The 17,664-nt window shown below is 42.7% G+C and overlaps 2 protein-coding genes across 4 annotated transcripts in view; both read right to left on the bottom strand.

The window, feature by feature from the left end:
* LOC306834105 (tumor necrosis factor receptor superfamily member 5-like) overlaps nucleotides 1-8,677 on the bottom strand; it is a 37,663-nt gene extending 28,986 nt beyond the window's left edge. The window contains exons 1-9 of one of the 3 annotated variants that reach the window (XM_079359880.1): nucleotides 8,430-8,677; nucleotides 7,429-7,612; nucleotides 5,427-5,520; nucleotides 5,084-5,200; nucleotides 4,794-4,949; nucleotides 4,254-4,341; nucleotides 3,917-4,165; nucleotides 3,796-3,823; nucleotides 3,205-3,653 (exon numbers count right to left, since the gene is read on the bottom strand). In XM_079359880.1, coding sequence (XP_079216006.1) covers nucleotides 3,639-3,653; nucleotides 3,796-3,823; nucleotides 3,917-4,165; nucleotides 4,254-4,341; nucleotides 4,794-4,949; nucleotides 5,084-5,200; nucleotides 5,427-5,520; nucleotides 7,429-7,488 — 807 coding nt within the window. In that variant the 5' untranslated portion in view covers nucleotides 7,489-7,612; nucleotides 8,430-8,677 and the 3' untranslated portion in view covers nucleotides 3,205-3,638. Of the gene's footprint in view, nucleotides 1-3,204; nucleotides 3,654-3,795; nucleotides 3,824-3,916; nucleotides 4,166-4,253; nucleotides 4,342-4,793; nucleotides 4,950-5,083; nucleotides 5,201-5,426; nucleotides 5,521-7,428; nucleotides 7,613-8,429 lie in introns of those variants that run through there. The other 2 variants (XM_079359881.1, XM_079359879.1) reach the window with 2 other exon arrangements.
* Nucleotides 710-17,145, bottom strand: LOC306834111 (guanylin-like). The gene is made up of 4 exons (XM_079359891.1): nucleotides 17,009-17,145; nucleotides 15,414-15,609; nucleotides 14,464-14,562; nucleotides 710-933 (listed from the first exon to the last, which is right to left on the bottom strand). Exons 1-3 carry the CDS (start codon nucleotides 17,078-17,080, stop codon nucleotides 14,498-14,500), a joined length of 333 nt encoding a protein of 110 aa, XP_079216017.1. The 5' UTR covers nucleotides 17,081-17,145; the 3' UTR covers nucleotides 710-933; nucleotides 14,464-14,497.
* Between the last annotated feature and the right edge of the window lie 519 nt (nucleotides 17,146-17,664).

Genomic DNA, 17,664 nt, shown 5'->3' with positions numbered 1-17,664 from the left:
GAAACTGTAGTAAAATGAACAAGTAATTGCTTACTTTAATAACAATAGTAAAATTAACTAGACAATTCCTGCAGAAATTGTGAGGGTGGTTGCCGTGTGTGCGTGAGTGTCTGTGTGTGTGTGTGTGTGTGTGGGGGACAGCAGTAAGCATGGTGCCATCTAACAGCTAAGACAGAACTCTGTCCCACTCTAAACTAACTCTGATAAGCTGCTCACTGATTGGTTGACATTCAGCTTTGATCTGCCAGAACATTCCATCAATGTATTTGAATGGGCTTACCACTGCTCGCAAAACCTCAAATATCTTGAAAACTAAACATGATATCACCGATCCGTTTGGACTGTGAGCGACAGCACAAATAGGCGCACGTTTTGATATATTTTCACGATCACGATACCGAAATATTTGAATTGATAAGTCTGTAAGACTAATCTGTCATATGTTGGCATTGTTCTAAAAGATGTTTAAATTATTACATGAATGTTGAACAAAGAGGATCGATGTCAAATGTACTAATTGGCCTCTAAGTGCTTCTTTCTCCACGTCTTTCCTGTCTCAAACAGACGTCAAACATACCTGCATCACTCAGTCTTTACTTCCTGTCTCGTCGTCATGTGACACCTGGTACATCAGATAAGATTCTACTTTCACTGCACGATCAATGTCCAACCGCAGCACCACTCAAACCACTTATGAACACACAAAACCTTTGGAGATTTTTCAAACAGTTTATTGAGATTTCATCAAAAAGGCAATAAAAAATATTTCATCTTAAGCAGATGTACAAAACTTTGACCGCATGCTTTCAGCTCATAAGATACAGAACTGATATCAAACACGATTAAATGGACAAGAATGTCACTGTAGAAATCAATTCCCTTTTCTTGTTTTATCTTTTCAATACAGTGTATTCTCCAGAGAGAAGTGAAAGTCTCCTTCCTACAAAGTAAGGCAAGTGATCAGCAGAGGTCCTCCAGCTGTTTGCAGGTGTATTCTCACTTTTTGTTTAAAAAAATGACAAAATATAGAAGAAGACTGTTTTATTTTGTAATATCTTGTTGTGTTGTCAGTGTTTCCCTCCTGTCTTGATGACCCTGATTGTCCTCACCTGTCTTACTCGTCTCACCTGTGTCTGATTAGCCCAGGTCTATTTAGTCTCTGTGTTCCTCCCCTCGTGTTGTCAGTTCATTGTGTTTGTCATGTGTAGTCTGAGCCCGTCGTTTGGTCTCATCTGGATTTTCTTGGTTTCTTCTTCTTTTTGGAACATTTTGGATTTATGTCGGTGAGTTTTTACCTTTTTTGTTTATTTAAACCTCTTTTTATCTGCCCGTGTCCGAGACACTAACTTTCTGTGAAGACTCCATTTATAACTAGTCTGATGGAAAAGGCTGTCGGATAAAGAGAAGGAACTCTTTCGTCCCTCCTTTGGATTTTGTCTCAGCTTTAACAATCAAGCTGAGGTCACGGATTTCAAAATAAAACCAAAGAAAATAACACGGCAACAACGAGACCATTCAGATTTATGATACAACTGTTCCTGATTTAGTCGCTGCATTACTGAGGAAAGTTTAACAGTCTCATCTTAAACATCTGTGTTTCACTTTTCACATGCAGGACTTAAAAACAGTTTTAATGAGCATCATTTAGGATTTTAACTTGAAAAATAAAAAGGTTTTTTCTCGATATAAAGAGGGAACCTTCCTCTATGAACTCGTATTTGTTGGCCTTTGTAGACATTGACAGCTATAGTACATTTCTTTGTGATACACCATAGTGTTGACATTTTGAGCCACACATAAATTGATTATTGGTTGTAATGTTCAGTGTCACTTTGACTGACAACAGGCGGACATATTGGTCTCTCTCTCTCTTTGAAGTTGTTGTCGGGGAAAAAGGGAAGTGCTCTTTCTGAACTGTATGAAACACTTTGACGCTCGGATCACAGAGCTGAGACGTCATTCTTATCCTACTTGAACAAACTCTAAAATACATATATATGAATTAAAAAAACACAGAGTGGATAAAGAAGTGATGTCGGTAGTTTTTTTTAATTAAAAGCTCAAAATTCAGTCGAAAAACACATTCATGCACTGACTTCATATTATCACAGTAAGGACACGGAGTAAACTATCCCAACTACTGTTTTTATTTCTCCTCTGTGACCCTCGTTAACCTGTGTTGGTCATTAGACTTTAACTGTTACTTGTTGTTTTATATAATCTCTAAAGTGTTTTGTGTCGTTTTTCAGATCAATTATCGATAAGAAATAAAACCAGATCAATGAGAAGTGACGAAGCGGAAAGGAGCAAAGAGAAAAACGTGAAATGAAACAGTTTAAAACAGAAGTCAGATATCAGCAAAGGAGAGAAGAGTTTGAAGAAAAGAGATCGACGTTGAGACAGTTCAGTATTCAGAGTTCTTAGATATATTGAACAGAGAGCTTTATGAAGTCTTTCAACCGTTAGCTTAGTGTGTTGAAGTTAAAGAGGACATATTGTCCCCCTCTTTATAAACAGTCCCCCTGTGCTTTAAATGAATCATCTGTGTTTCTGAGCTTTGGTCCAAATGTAACATGAATCAAGCAGCAGAGGACCCTGTAGAAACCAGCTCTCTCAGAATGCTCCGTTTGGGTGTGTGTGTCTCTTTAAATGAAATAAGCCCCGCCCCCTTAGTTTTTTCCTAGTAAACATTACTCCTCTGTAGAGAGAATAAAAATGGCGGACCTGCCTAAAAGTTTTACTCGAGGCTGCTGATGAAGTCCATGGGAGATACCATTTCACATTCTATAGGTCTGTCGATGCTCAGGTTACACAAATGGACAAGTGGATTTTTCTTGTCCCCTTTAAAATAACAGACCGTCAAACAGTTCTGTTTAAAACCACCAGAGGTCAGCAGTACACAGATTAAAAAGTTTGACGTTATTGTTCAAGAGTCTGACACTTTAAAATAGTGAAATCTTTTTTATTTTTGCCTTTTTAAAATACACTTTATCACCTCGGTAGTTTTTTTTAGGTGATTTTATATCTGTAGACAAAATGCTTCATAGTACAAGAAGTGCAAACAACAATAAAAACATGTCTCCAGATAAACAGGGACCTTCATAAACAAGTGACGGGAGTCTGTTGTGTTTAACTTCTTTGAACCCATAAATTAAAATTATTTATTTATATATATATATATATATATATATATATATATATTTATGAGCACTCTTGAAAAATTCAAAGACTGTACATGAGTTTAAAAAGGTCCGAACATTGAGGACAAACAACATTGCACATAAAACAAGAAGACAACATCAAGGACAAACAGAGCACACGTCACAATCAGTGTTGATGAGTGAAGGGTCAGTGCAGTGTTGAATATGTGGCGAGTGAGTACGGAAGCAGCCGGTTTGGGTCACACTCGTAGGGACTGTCTTCTGTATACTGACAGATTGAGTAGGCACTATGCACGCTCCAGGTTCAGTGTTTGGAGTCAGGGAGGCGGGAGTTCTGAGGCTGCATAGAGTAGTGGGCTAATGGAGGACATCTGTGAGGGGCTTTATGTGTAAGGGAGAAATGTTTTAAATTGATGAAAACTAAATGTGTCAGGGTGCAGAGGCTGGATCAGAACAGGATCCTGGAGACGATTCCCTCTACAGGTGTTCAATCTGAGGAGAAAAGAGTTTAAAGCAAACATTAAGGAAAGCTGTAAAAAGAGGACAGAGTCAGTAAACATGTGATCAGAGATCTGCTGTCTAACCTTCGAAGGATTGAACATTAAACTGAGAGTAAAGAGAGTTTAAAACATACCTGGGTGTAGAGTACTGACTGTCTTCTGCTGGAATAAAACAAAATATAAACAAAAAATAAGACAGACCATAATATTAACATTAAACATGATCATGTTTCATCGTCACAGTGAAAACCTTACTTCTGTTGTCGATTTTTCCGGAACTTCCATCCGAGACAACACACAAGTCCAATTACAAGTCCAATTACAAGATTAATTGCAAGTCTAATTACAATGACAAGTTGAAGTCCAATCAGTACAATCGGTACAATCATTCGAGTCCGTTCAATCGGTTCATCCAAATCAACACAGCTGGTCAGTCTTTCTGCACACTGAGCGTCCCATGTCTTAGTTCCTGCTCTCAGCAGAATTAGACCCTCTGATTCACAGCTGTAATGACAGAGGGAGAGTTGTTACAGGAACATGTGGAGGATCATGAACTCAGGTGTGTCCATGTGTGATGTGAAGCTTCACTCACTCAGTGTGATTCTGACAAGACGTAAACGTCCCGTCTGAAAATGTTCCATCAGAGCAGGAGGAGCACTCGGTGTCTGTGGAGGACGTTCCTACACAAACATGCAGGACACATGAGACCATTTATTTCACGGCTGTTTGGACATGAGCACAGTCCGTCATACGTGTTCATGAAGAGTTATTTAAATGTTCCATCAGCTGACAGGAGGAGCTTATAAACCCGTGTGTTCATCAGTGTCTCTGCTCTGTAACGCCGCTGTCACTACCTCTGACGACGGTTCACTTCATCCTCCATTACAACTCCACAACATTCAGACTGGAGGCAAAACGTCCCGGGGGGGAAATATGGCGGCTTGAAACGGCGCTCTGAATAAGCCTCGTGTCTCAAAGCTCTTTTATTAAAGACGGTGTCTTGGTTCGTCAGAGAAGAAGGTTTGTTTGGAAAAACAGGAGGCATTATTTGAACATGTCGGGGGTGTGGTTTAAAGGTGTGGTGATCTGTGTCTTCCTCCCAGACGAAGAGTCTGGTTAGTGTTTCACTAACCGTTTTTGCTGATGTATTCTCCTGGTTTACAACGTGTGTGGTTCGTTGCTTTCACACAGTCGTCCTTCTTCGGCTCTGAGCAGTAAAACCCTTCTACAGGTTCACAAACTGTGTCTGATACTGTCGTACACGACGTCTTCGTCTTCAGACCAGCAGCTGTGGACACAAACACTCAGGTCAGATTGTCTGATGATCATCAGACTGAGGACGGCTCTCTTAGTAACACGTTCTGATCTTTATTGTGTGGATACAGTTTCTGCTTTAGTTTTATAATCATGTCAGAGATTTACCTTCATCGCACTCTGTACAGTTGTAGCACTCTGGACGGGAATTCCACTGGTCCATGAAGGTCCCGTTAGTGCAGGGAGCACAGGGAAAGCTTGTACAGTCTTTATAAACTCGCTGTCCTGTTTGAAACAAATCATGAAGTCATTTTTCTTCTTGAACCGTCAGAAGAGAAGGAGTTGTCTTTTTTACTGAGTGAACATGAACGCTCCTCCTGTAGTAACTGTTACGTTAGCGGGGATATCGTGTCCTAAGTTAACTTCTCAGAAACAGAGACAGAAGATTAAGATGCATCTCTAACCTGACAAACTTACATTTATGTTTCGTTAACATTCACAAGGATCTTACCAGGTTTACACATAGGACAGCATCCATCAGGTGTCAGATACTCGTATGGTTCACACGAGTGAGTTTGACTGGTGATAACATTCAGCAGAAGGATCTGTGAAGAGGAAAAAAGTTTGTCTGTTTGTAAATCCATCCATCCATCCATTTTCTGCCGCTGATCCGGGGCCGGGTCGCAGGGGCAGCAGTCTAAGCAGAGACACCCAGACTTCCCTCACCCCAGACACCTCCTCCAGCTCTTCTGGTGGGACCCCAAGGCGTTCCCAAGCCAGCCGAGAGACATAGTCTCTCCAGCGTGTCCTGGGTCTACCCCGAGGCCTCCTCCCGGAGGGACATGCCCGGAACACCATCCTAGGGAGGCGTCCAGGGGGCATCCGGACCATATGCCCGAACCACCTCTACTGACTCCTCTCGATGTGAAGGAGTAACGGCTCTACTCCGAGCTCCTCCCTGGTGACCGAGCTCCTCACCCTATCTCTAAGGGTGCGCCCAGCCACCCTACGGAGGAAGCCCATTTCGGCCGCTTGTATCTGAGATCTCGTTCTTTCGGTCATGACCCAAAGCTCATGACCATAGGTGAGGGTAGGAACGAAGATCAACCGGTAATTCGAGAGCTTCGCCTTTCGGCTTAGCTCCTTCTTCACTACGACGGACCGATACAGCGACCGCATGACTGCAGACGCCGCACCGATCCGTCCGTTGATCTCACGCTCCATCTTCCCCCCACTCGCGAACAAGACCCCGAGATACTTAAACTCCTCCACCTGGGGCAAGGACTCCCCACCGACCCGAAGAGGGCAAACCACCTTTTTCCGGTCGAGAACCATGGCCTCAGATTTAGAGGTGCTGATCCTCATCCCAGTCGCCTCACACTCGGTTGTGAACCGCCCCAGTGCGCGCTGGAGGTCCGGGTTTGATGGAGCCAACGAGACCACATCATCTGCAAAAAGCAGAGACGAGATCCTGTGATCCCTGAACTGGACTCCCTCCGGCCCCTGGCTGCGCCTAGAAATTCTGTCCATAAAAGTGATGAACAGAACCGGTGACAAAGGGCTTCCCTGCCGGAGGCCAACGCGCACCGGGAACAGGTCCGACTTACTGCCGGCAATGCGAATCATACTCCTGCTCCGGTCGTACAGGGACCGGACCGCCCTTAGCAAAGGGCCCCGAACCCCATACTCCCGGAGCACCCCCCACAGGGTGCCGCGAGGGACACGGTCGAATGCCTTCTCCAGATCCACAAAGCACATGTGGACTGGTTGGGCAAACTCCCATGAACCCTCGAGTACCCGCTGGAGAGTGTAGAGCTGGTCCAGTGTTCCACGGCCAGGACGAAAACCACGTTGTTCCTCTTGAATCCGAGGTTCGACAATCAGCCGGATCCTCCTCTCCAGAACCCTGGAATAGACTTTCCCAGGGAGACTGAGGAGTGTGATTCCCCGGTAATTGGAACACACCCTCCGATCCCCCTTCTTGAAAAGAGGGACCACCACCCCGGGCTGCCAGTCCAGAGGCACTGTCCCCGACCTCCACGCGATGTTACAGAGACGTGTCAACCATGACAGCCCCTGCACATCCAGAGACTTAAGATACTCAGGGCGAATCTCATCCACCCCCGGCGCCTTGCCACCAACGAGCTTGCCAACTACCTCGGTGACTTCGGCTTGGGTGATGGATGAGTCTACCTCTGAGAACTCAGCCTCTGCTCCCTCGGTGGAAGACGTGACGGTGGGATTGAGGACATCCTCGAAGTATTCCTTCCACCGTCCCCAGTACATCCCCAGTTGAGGTCAGCAGCTCCCCACCTCCACTGTAAACAGTGTTGGTGAAGCCTTGCTTCCCCCTCCTGAGGCGACGGACGGTTTGCCAGAATTTCCTCGAGGCCGACCGAAAGTCCTGTTTGTAAATGTGAAAAAGAATCATTCAGAACAAACAGAAAGAAATGTTGAAGAGGAGAAATGTCAAACGTGAACCCCTGCTGAGATCATTCAGTAAGATCATTTACCAGAAACGGTGCAAATGATTTAAGTGTCATTCTCTCTTCAAGAAGACCCGCCGGATTCATCGTCTGTTTGAAGTGAACCAACGCAGGTTTAGCACCCAGAGAAATATCGATCCAAACAGGACAGCTTCCACACTGCTGGAGAAAAGGGTTTTCAGCTTGCTTGGACGTCAGGAGGGAGTTAGACCTGTGAAGGACAAAGAGGAAAGTTTGAGCCTGTCAGTATTGACGAGGTCTGATCCACATAGGTCTCTATGGTAACAGGTTACGCCCAGGAAATACAACAGCAAAATGGATGTCAGAAAAGTGTGATTAGTTCTGAAATAGAGCTGTCTGTCCACGGGCTTGTTTTTACCATGCTTGGTTTTATTCTTGGTTTTTTTCCATTGAACAAAGTTTACTTCCTGCTTGTCTGTTCAAAAGTATATATTTGGTGTGTATTAAAGTAAGAGAACCCAAAAAGGGTTCAGTAGTCCTGCTAGTTATTAGTAGTAGTAATTAATTAAATAATTTAATTAAATTAGTCATCAAAGATACTCTGTTAAGGCAGTATAGTTTATGTCTGCACCATTCAACATTAGAGCAGTTACACTCCTCTTCGGCTCTTTTCCAAGCCCTCTCTCTCCTTACTCATCACTCTCTGTACACTCATATTTTACAACAGGGCAAAGTGTAGTTTTGAGTCTTAAAACCAGGAAGTGAGTTATCATTTTAGCTCCATGGGTTCCTAACTCTAAAAGTCATTGTGGATTTTGAATGTGTTTGTGTTTAGACGCCTGAAATAAGGTCTGTGGTTAACACAAGCTGGAGAGATGTTGACGCCTATTATAACACATCTTAACATAAAACATGTTTTGCCCCCCAAGTTGATGAAAAAAATGGCTGCAAGTAGGGCATCTAATTATTTAGGTTATTGTTCCGACTTGAGCAGGTTTCTGTAGATTTTACAACTCGGAAACTGTCTTTTTTTTTTTTAAACTTTAGATAGAAAGAGACGTCATTACCTCGTTCACAGGAGCCCACGAATCCTCTCCCTGTTTTCACCGGCTGTCTTTCCAGAACAATCCATTTCCGTACCTGTTGACAGGTATCCAAACCCCGCCCCCTTCAAGTTTTATGACAACAAGTTGGGGCATTTCCGCCACCTGTTAGTATATAGTGTGGATCAGAGTATCTAACGTGTTCTACTTTCTGTGAATAATAAAATATGAAAAAATATATGTATATCCTCTCAATCTAATCAATACAAAAATAACAGCAATAATAACAACTAATGTTCAATTGATGAACTTTAAGTTCTGCTGCTTTCTAAATCTCTGTCCATCCAGTTATTTGTTTTCTTCGTCTCCGTTTTTAAAGTTCCCTGTGTTTGGATGATCTGGACTATGACCCAGCTCGTCACTGATAGCAGAATCCTTCTCATTTCTAAAGGCATTTCTCCCATCTCCACCTGTAACACTTCTGTTTGTGTTGTTTTACAAAACCCGCCTTCAAAATAAGAGCCCCAAAAAATAGATAACAGTAACACAAATAATCAGAAAAGACGACACCTAATCATTGGACAAAAAAAGGTTTGCATTATATTTGTGTATTTTGTATAATCATTGTAAGCAATCTTCACACAGTTTGGCTGTCCGTTCATAGACCTTCAAACTGTTTGAGGAGAGAAGTTTAAGAAACTCACTAAGCCAGCGCCATCTTGGCTCTCAATGATTTTCAGTCCTGCGGTATGTCGCTGGAATCTACTGATGTCACCGTTTGTTTTGATTTAAAATCTGAAATCGGTGACATTTTTGTTTATTTTCAAATATCTTAAAATGTGTTCTTCAGTCATGTGACAAGTGGTTGGAATCTTGTGACATCACGCGATGACATCAGAGATCAAAGGCCACTGATCTTAGTAAAGTCAGCTCTGAAAGTTAAATTGTCTTCACTCATCGCAGCATCTGGACAGGAGAGACATTAATAACCACACAGCTAATTTAGTGTCGGCCGCTCATTAATTGTTTATATTTGACATTTTTAAGACAAACAGCGAATCAAACAATGCAGAGCCCAAACACTGAGCAGAAAACGGGGCAGAAAATCCCAACAGTGACAACTGAGACCCTTCGTCCTGTCGTGGACATGTTCCTAGATCGGCTCACTGATGAACAGTGGGACAGTCTGGAGGACGGCACCCACGACACGATGATGAAAGAAATGATCACGTCGTTGTGTGTAGATATAGTGCAAACTTTAGCAAAATACATTTACATGGCTTTGGTGAGGATGGACTCAAAACAGAGTCCTCCAAAGTCATCAGGACGCTCTTCAGGGTCCGATAGCTCCCAGAAGAGCGTAACAGCAGAGCAAGTTCAGGAGTGTCTGGGTGACACTATTTCTCTGACTCTTGCGGAGGCGATGGGTGTCAATAAGGAAATCCACTGCCGGAGCGTAGACAAGGTGACCGGGCTTGTTGTGAAAGAAGTCACGGACAGGATTAACTCTGACCGGGTCAGTGAGGGAAAAGAACCACAGGCCTCCAACAAATTCGCAAGTAGACTGAATAAAATGTCTCAAAGTCTTATGAGAGTCCTTCAAACATTTGCGAAGAACATGTCATTCAAGTCAAGTGTAGAGAGTGAACTTGTGGCATTGATGCACGCAGAGCCGGAGGAGGAGCTGGACGAGATACGTCAGACCCCTGTGACCCGCCTGATGGATGATGATGATGAGTCGAAATGTTCCCCTAAGGAGAGTCTTCATAGATCTGAAACCGTGAAGATGATCCTGGAGCAACACGCAAGGGGTATCAAGACCTTTGAGGCTCAAGCTGTCGAGGAATTGTCAGACGAAGAAATCGCCATGCTTCTGTCCGACTATGAAAATGATTTACTCGAGGCAGTTTCTGATATCGTTGAAGCTACTGACAGCTATTCCCAACTTGATTGTGAGAGTAAATCAGTCCGATCTGAAGACATACACTTCGAGCAGATACTCCTGAGGAGAATTAAGACCTATTACGTATGGAAATTTTCAAAAGAGTCGATCCTTAACATTTTTGCAAAGCTGAGGATGAACTTTGCCAATTCAGTTTCCAAAAAGGACGAAGCATCCATGAAGTTGTTACTTGGTGGCGTGGATAGCTTCGTGACGAACCTGCTCAGAGAGCATGAGAAGTCTAACAAGGGAACCGATGTGATGTGTATTTATAGAAGAGTGGCCAGTGACATCAACAATGGGAAGTATGAAATCAAAGGGAAGCACCTGGCTGAATTCTTGTGCCACCAGTTATCCGCGGCCAACAAACAAATGGTACATTTAATGGAGTTTATCCGCACTGAATTCGACTCCTTCACGAAGCGGATGTTGAACTGGCTCAACCAGCAGATACGGAAGCATGAATCGGGGACAGACTCTGCCACCGCCGCTCTGATGGGGATCTGGGGAGTCCAGGAAATGAGTGCGGCTTCAGAATTAACATCGAGGCAAACGTTGATGCCTCCAGCACCTGCAACTTCTCTCTGTGACATGTCGTCGGCCAGTCATGAGTCACTGTCATATGAGGAGATTCAAGACAACACGTGGGACTGGATAACCTGTGAGGTCATAGTGACTGGGCTGGTGGAACAGATTCTGAAAAAGAGTCTGCTCGATGAGTCCTTTGAGGCCTTCCGTTCAACCATCAGGACAGTTACAGAGCTGCTCTGGACAGAGATGCAACACTACCAAATGACTTTCCATCTCAGTCCAGTCAATTTGAAAAAGACTTTCAAGAAGCTGCAGAAAAAGTTCTGCGAGGACTTTGGTGAAGAGGCGCTCTTGAGGGGCATGATCCGTCAAGAACCGCACGTCATCAGGTACATAGTTGACTCTCTACAGGAGTGTCTGTTAGAACCAGAACAGAGCAACAAGGTTAAAGACTTCTTCAAGAATGCGTACAAGACCATGGCCAAGCTGTTTGTGTCCACCTTCAGAAGGGGCTAAAAGAGTCTTCATGGATAATGGTGGGTGGATGGCACACTGGGGGGGCCTGAAATCCCGCTTCATGTCCGTCCTACTCTCTGTGTTACTTTGACTGGCAGCAAAGAGAGTTCAATCTGGATGTGATGCAGGACTTCAGGTCCCCACAGGACCACAGAGAGACCACATAGTTAGACTCAGAGCAACCCACTGAAGGTCCTGAGTCCACTGCTGTGGGGGGGGGTTGGGTTTACGCCGAGCGCTTCGGTTCTCCCACAATAAATTTAGAAAAACAATAGATAAAATGACTCTTGAAGATTTACTGTTGTCCCGCTCCTTCCACATATGCTTTTAAAAAATATCTATAAAATGTCTTTACAAAGGAAAACTCTTCTTTCTGAAACAACGATGTAGCCCGTCAACCATCTAACTAAGTAGAAAAGGGGCCCTGAGCTCTTTAACAATACTTATGTTGGTAGGGTATCTAAGATTAACCTAATGTAATATCAGTTTTGGGTAGTGCAACTGAACTGTTGACACTAGGAAACAACTTTACCTTTAACTATTTTGTATGAATTAATATGTTGTAGGACCTTTAAATCTTGTAAAATCCCCTTACATATAACAACCACGCATTAACACACAGAAACTGTAGTAAAATGAACAAGTAATTGCTTACTTTAATAACAATAGTAAAATAAAATATTTACTTTGTGGTTTCTTTTCCACACGTGTAAATTAAATCACACTCTCCTTTAAATATGTCAACCCAACACTCTATGCTAAGCCGGCATAATAATTGCTTTTTTGCATAAATAAAATACCCGTTGCTTCCTTTGAATACGTTGAAATCAAAACTCACTTGATGTCCAAGTGCACAAGAGCAAAAAATCCAGGCAGTACCTTTCCAGAGATGTGTGGGCCAAAGAGATTACCATCCATCAACCTCGGATGTGGAGCAAAATAGCAGGATGCAGATGCAGTCGTGATGTCCAGCAGGTTTCCAGCGTTGCCAGAGGAACTCTGAGCATCCAGGGTGGCTCAGAGCGCTATCTGGTAGAGGCGTCTTGTTTTCAGGCCAAAAACAACCCCACAATTGGTTACTCAGACCAGACGAAGCCACGAGGACAACCTGTGTTAGCTAGCTGCGGCGCGCCGTCCGTCTGCGTTCCCTCGCTACTTACTTGGCCAGCAAGCAGCTAATAAACTTCACAGCATCTCAGAACTTTGTGCTAAAGTTCTGATAACATAGCTTCTTGCAGATTACCTTGCTGGTAATCCTTGAACAGAAGCTAATAGACTGGTGTAGTTTTGAGTCCTAAAACCAGGAAGTGAGTTAGCATTTAAGCGCCGTGGTTCTAACCTCTAAAAGTCAATGGGGATTTTGAATGGGTTTGTGGTTAGAAGCCTGAAATAAGATGTGTGGTTAACACAAGCTGAAGAGATGTTGATGTTTTGTTAGACGAGATAAACTACGTTAGCTAAGACTGCACTTGTGAATTTTACAGTTTTTACGCAAACTTTAAACGGCGGTTGCTAACGAGTAGCTAACTGAAACTACAGTGGTTGTCACAGACATTACACGTCATCACGCCGGGAACTCTCTCCCTAATCCTCCTTACAGCCTCTAGTCATGTTTTTCACTGTTCTTGTAAATATTAGGTTAATAAACAACTTATTAAGCTAACGTTTAGCTATCTTGTCAAATCCGATGATTAGATAGATGAAGCTTAACGGTTGTGACGTCATTATAAACCGACCGCGGTGTAGTTCGCTAGCGCACAACGTTAGCTTTTTACTTCTCTCGGTTGCTTTAAATCTTCAAACTTCATATAAATGATGTTCATCTGTAAAGATTATCCCGCTGAACAAGACAGCCATGCATCAGAAACGTGTGTTTGACACAGAGCTTATTTTCTGCAATGAGCCAAAATCCAATTCAAAAATCCCATAGGCGAATTTTCGAAGGAACCATCGGCGCCATTTTTTCAGGTTGGCCTACAAAAATATGTCATTACTACACCAGTCTATTGTGCATAACTTCTCAAAAAAACTCTGCTTAGGCCATCAACTCCTGCATGCTCAGATGCTCTCTCCTCCTTCTCTCGTCTCTCTCACACACCCCCGCATGCACATCACGTGAACCAAAAACACGCAACGTAAACTGCATTCGTGACCACTACATTTCTCCAAAAGGATAGCTCTCAAAGATTTAACATTTCTTTTACAAAACAAATGAAATAAAATACATGTAAGCATTTTTAAACATTCTCATGAACTTTCAGACACATTTTTAACAGTCCAAATAAATATATTTTAACCACTCTTTTAAATACACTTTTTTTTAACCCTTTATTTATTTACCTATTCCTCATGAACAAATATTAATCAATATTGACTATTGATTAATATTTTTCACTGGGCTACGACGATTTTCTGTGATATTTACAGTCTTAGCTCGGTCTCTATTGCTAAATGTCTTGGACTTGGTTGCGGGGTCAGAGCACTCTGGTCTCGGGTATGGCTTGATCTTGACTACATCAAAGAGCCATCAGAAGATCACGATACCTAAATATTTAAATTGATAAGTATGTAAGACTAATCTGTCATATATTGGCATTGTTCTAAAAGATGTTTAAATTATTACATGAATGTTGAACAAAGAGGATCGATGTCAAATGTACTAATTGGCCTCTGAGTGCTTCTTTCTCCACGTCTTTCCTGTCTCAAACAGACGTCAAACATACCTGCATCACTCAGTCTTTACTTCCTGTCTCGTCATGATGTGACACCTGGTACATCAGATATGATTCTACTTTCACTGCACGATCAATGTCCAACCGCAGCACCACTCAAACCACTTATGAACACACAAAACCTTTGGAGATTTTTCAAACAGTTTATTGAGATTTCATCAAAAAGGCAATAAAAAATATTTCATCTTAAGCAGATGTACAAAACTTTGACCGCATGCTTTCAGCTCATAAGATACAGAACTGATATCAAACACGATTAAATGGATAAGAATGTCACTGTAGAAATCAATTCCCTTTTTATCTTTTCAATACAGTGTAACTTTTGGATTTAAGAGACGTCTTTTTTATGACACCTGAATGGAGGTTTCCCTTCAGCAGCCGGTGCAGGCGACAGATTCACAGATCTCGCAGGCGTCAGAGTTGGTAGCAACTGCAGCTGCAAGAGAAATAACAGATGAATGTTAAATGGACTTGAGCTTTTATATTTCTTTTCTAGTCTTCGAACTTATCAAAACACTTTTACACCGCAGGTCACACCTACACATTCACACACTGATGGTAGAGGCTGCTGCAGAGTAAAGAGTCCATCAGTATTAACTCATCCATTCATACACATTCACACACTGATGGTAGAGGCTGCTGCAGAGTAAAGAGTCCATCAGTATTAACTCATCCATTCATACACATTCACACACTGATGGTAGAGGCTGCTGCAGAGTAAAGAGTCCATCAGTGTTAACTCATCCATTCATACACATTCACACACTGATGGTAGAGGCTGCTGCAGAGTGAAGAGTCCATCAGTATGAACTCATCCATTCATACATATTCACACACTGATGGTAGAGGCTGCTGCAGAGTGAAGAGTCCATCAGTGTTAACTCATCCATTCAGACACATTCACACACTGATGGTAGAGGCTGCTGCAGAGTCCATCAGTATTAACTCATCCATTCAGACACATTCACACACTGATGGTAGAGGCTGCTGCAGAGTCCATCAGTATTAACTCATCCATTCAGACACATTCACACACAGTTGAGAAACAATCAACTCCACCACTGATCCACAGCTGGATACAAAAACATGGGAAGCGTTGAATTTGTAGAGAGACAAAGGATACATATCTGTGTTAGAAAACATTGTGAAGTTTATTTTACATAATATGTGACTTTAACAAAACACCATATTTTACCTGAACTATAAAGACTTTTTGGAAAAATGTGTCTCTATGCTTTCACATAACAAGGCGTTTATTTTGAACTCAGACAGTGAAACTGAATTTACCCAGTCGAGCCAGATACGCTCCTGCATCTTCCCTCAGACACATAGGTTTGAAGTCTTCAGGCAGATGGGGATGAGAGCACACGGCCGCTGTTTTGACCTCCACCAGCTTCACTTCCTGTTCAGAAGAGTCCTGTTCTGCGGTCATCAGAGCCCCGAGAGCTTTCACCGCCTCCAGAGAGAAGTGAAAGTCTCCTTCCTACAAAGTAAGGCAAGTGATGAGCAGAGGTCCTCCAGCTGTTTGCAGGTGTATTCTCACTTTTTGTTCCAAAAAATGACAAAATATAGAAGAAGACACATCAAACCCAATGACAGCTCACTGGCACGGTTTTGTTTCTATATTTCATCTTGTTCTCTCGTGTTCCTGTGTGTTAATGTTTCCCAGTGTTGAGTGTTCCCTTGTGTGTTTTACTTTAGTCTTTAGTGTGTTTCCTTGCGTCTGTCTATGTTGCCTGTAAGTTTGTTTCCTGTGTTACGATAGGTTAGTTTAGTTTGGTGTTTCTTAGTTTAGTCTGAAGTGTTTCCTGTTTTATTTTGTAATATCTTGTTGTGTTGTCAGTGTTTCCCTCCTGTCTTGATGACCCTGATTGTCCTCACCTGTCTTACTCGTCTCACCTGTGTCTGATTAGCCCAGGTCTATTTAGTCTCTGTGTTCCTCCCCTCGTGTTGTCAGTTCATTGTGTTTGTCATGTGTAGTCTGAGCCCGTCGTTTGGTCTCATCTGGATTTTCTTGGTTTCTTCTTTTTGGAACATTTTGGATTTATGTCGGTGAGTTTTTACCTCTTTTTTTTTTTTTGTTAAACCTCTTTTTATCTGCCCGTGTCCGAGACACTAACTTTCTGTGAAGACTCCATTTCTAACTAGTCTGATGGAAAAGTTTGCTTGAAAGTTTTCAGTGGGAAAACACAGCTTCATGTAAATGGGTGAAGTATCCCTTTAACCTCTATCATCACTGTGTCAATGTGTGCAGCCTCTACCATCACTGTGTGAATGTGTGCAGCCTCTACCATCACTGTGTGAATGTGTGCAGCCTCTACCGTCACTGTGTGAATGTGTGCAGCCTCTACCATCACTGTGTGAATGTGTGCAGCCTCTACCATCACTGTGTCGGTGTGTGCAGCCTCTACCGTCACTGTGTGAATGTGTGCAGCCTCTACCGTCACTGTGTGAATGTGTGCAGCCTCTACCATCACTGTGTGAATGTGTGCAGCCTCTATCATCACTGTGTCAATGTGTGCAGCCTCTACCATCACTGTGTGAATGTGTGCAGCCTCTACCGTCACTGTGTCAATGTGTGCAGCCTCTACCATCACTGTGTCGGTGTGACCTGTGAGGAGTCAGAAGACTAGAAAAACGTTACCTTTGATATCCAGCGTATCACCTGCCTTCACCTTTAACTTTAAGATAAGATTCATATCTCTTTAACAGTCGAGCTTATAGGAAACCTCCAGAGTGCTGTATTTACAATTATTTAAGATTTGTATTGTTTGAGATTATTATTTAAAAAAAAAAAAAAAAAAAGTTTTTCATCATCTGTGATGACAAGCGAGTTCCTAAAGGAAAACACTGAAAGCTTCTGTTAGTCTGACGACACGTACCGTCACCGTCACAGTGCTGGACGTCTGGAACAAAACCGTGAAGAAGACTGACACACAAACGAGGGTCTTCATCTTGCTGCTTCCTCTAACGTGTGATGAATGTCGTCCTCTGAGTCTCTGAGCTGTCTTGTGAACGCAGCACGTCTTCGGTGTATTTATAGAGGGCTCGGTTGGTACACACCCCCGGCGCCGCCTGAAGGCTAGTTAATAATAAACATCAGACTCTGATTATGAAGCCATAAAGCCGCTCTGTTGTCTCAAGCTGTGGAAAATTTTGAGGGGAAATATTTGGGGAGTATCATTGTTGTGCATTTAGGTTGTTGATAAGCTTGTTCAGAACTCTGTGCTCTAATACTGATAAAGGAGCTACAAATCAACAACAGCTTGATTTCCTTTGACAAGAAGGTTACACAAGACTCTTAGTCTGAATGATTCTATGCACCACTGACTGCTCTGTCTGTCTTATCACAACATAAACACCTAATGTTCCTATACAACACATCTTTGGACAAGTCTAAATCTCAGCTTTAGTTGAGTTCATCCTACATTTATTGATAATGCACTTAGATGCAGAAGTTTGCAACGGCCTTTGTCAACCATTGCTAACGCTGCAATAAGACGGCGCTTCTCTGAATGAGACACTGGGAGTTATTAAT

Source organism: Symphodus melops (genome assembly GCF_947650265.1).
Source record: "Symphodus melops genome assembly, chromosome: 13".
Lineage (NCBI taxonomy): Eukaryota > Metazoa > Chordata > Actinopteri > Labriformes > Labridae > Symphodus > Symphodus melops.
The sequence above is the reverse complement of the archived record's forward strand: the minus strand, read 5'-3'. Positions and strand labels throughout refer to the sequence as shown.

What these genes read in the sequence shown, in the direction of transcription:
- LOC306834111 (XM_079359891.1), bottom strand. Translation starts at nt 17,080, where the DNA reads ATGAAGACCCTCGTTTGTGTGTCAGTCTTCTTCACGGTTTTGTTCCAG. An exon ending in CCAGCACTGTGACGGTGACG is followed by an intron (nt 15,610 to 17,008) that starts GTACGTGTCGTC and finishes CTTACTTTGTAG; the next exon opens with GAAGGAGACTTTCACTTCTC. An exon ending in AGCGTATCTGGCTCGACTGG is followed by an intron (nt 14,563 to 15,413) that starts GTAAATTCAGTT and finishes TTTCTCTTGCAG; the next exon opens with CTGCAGTTGCTACCAACTCT.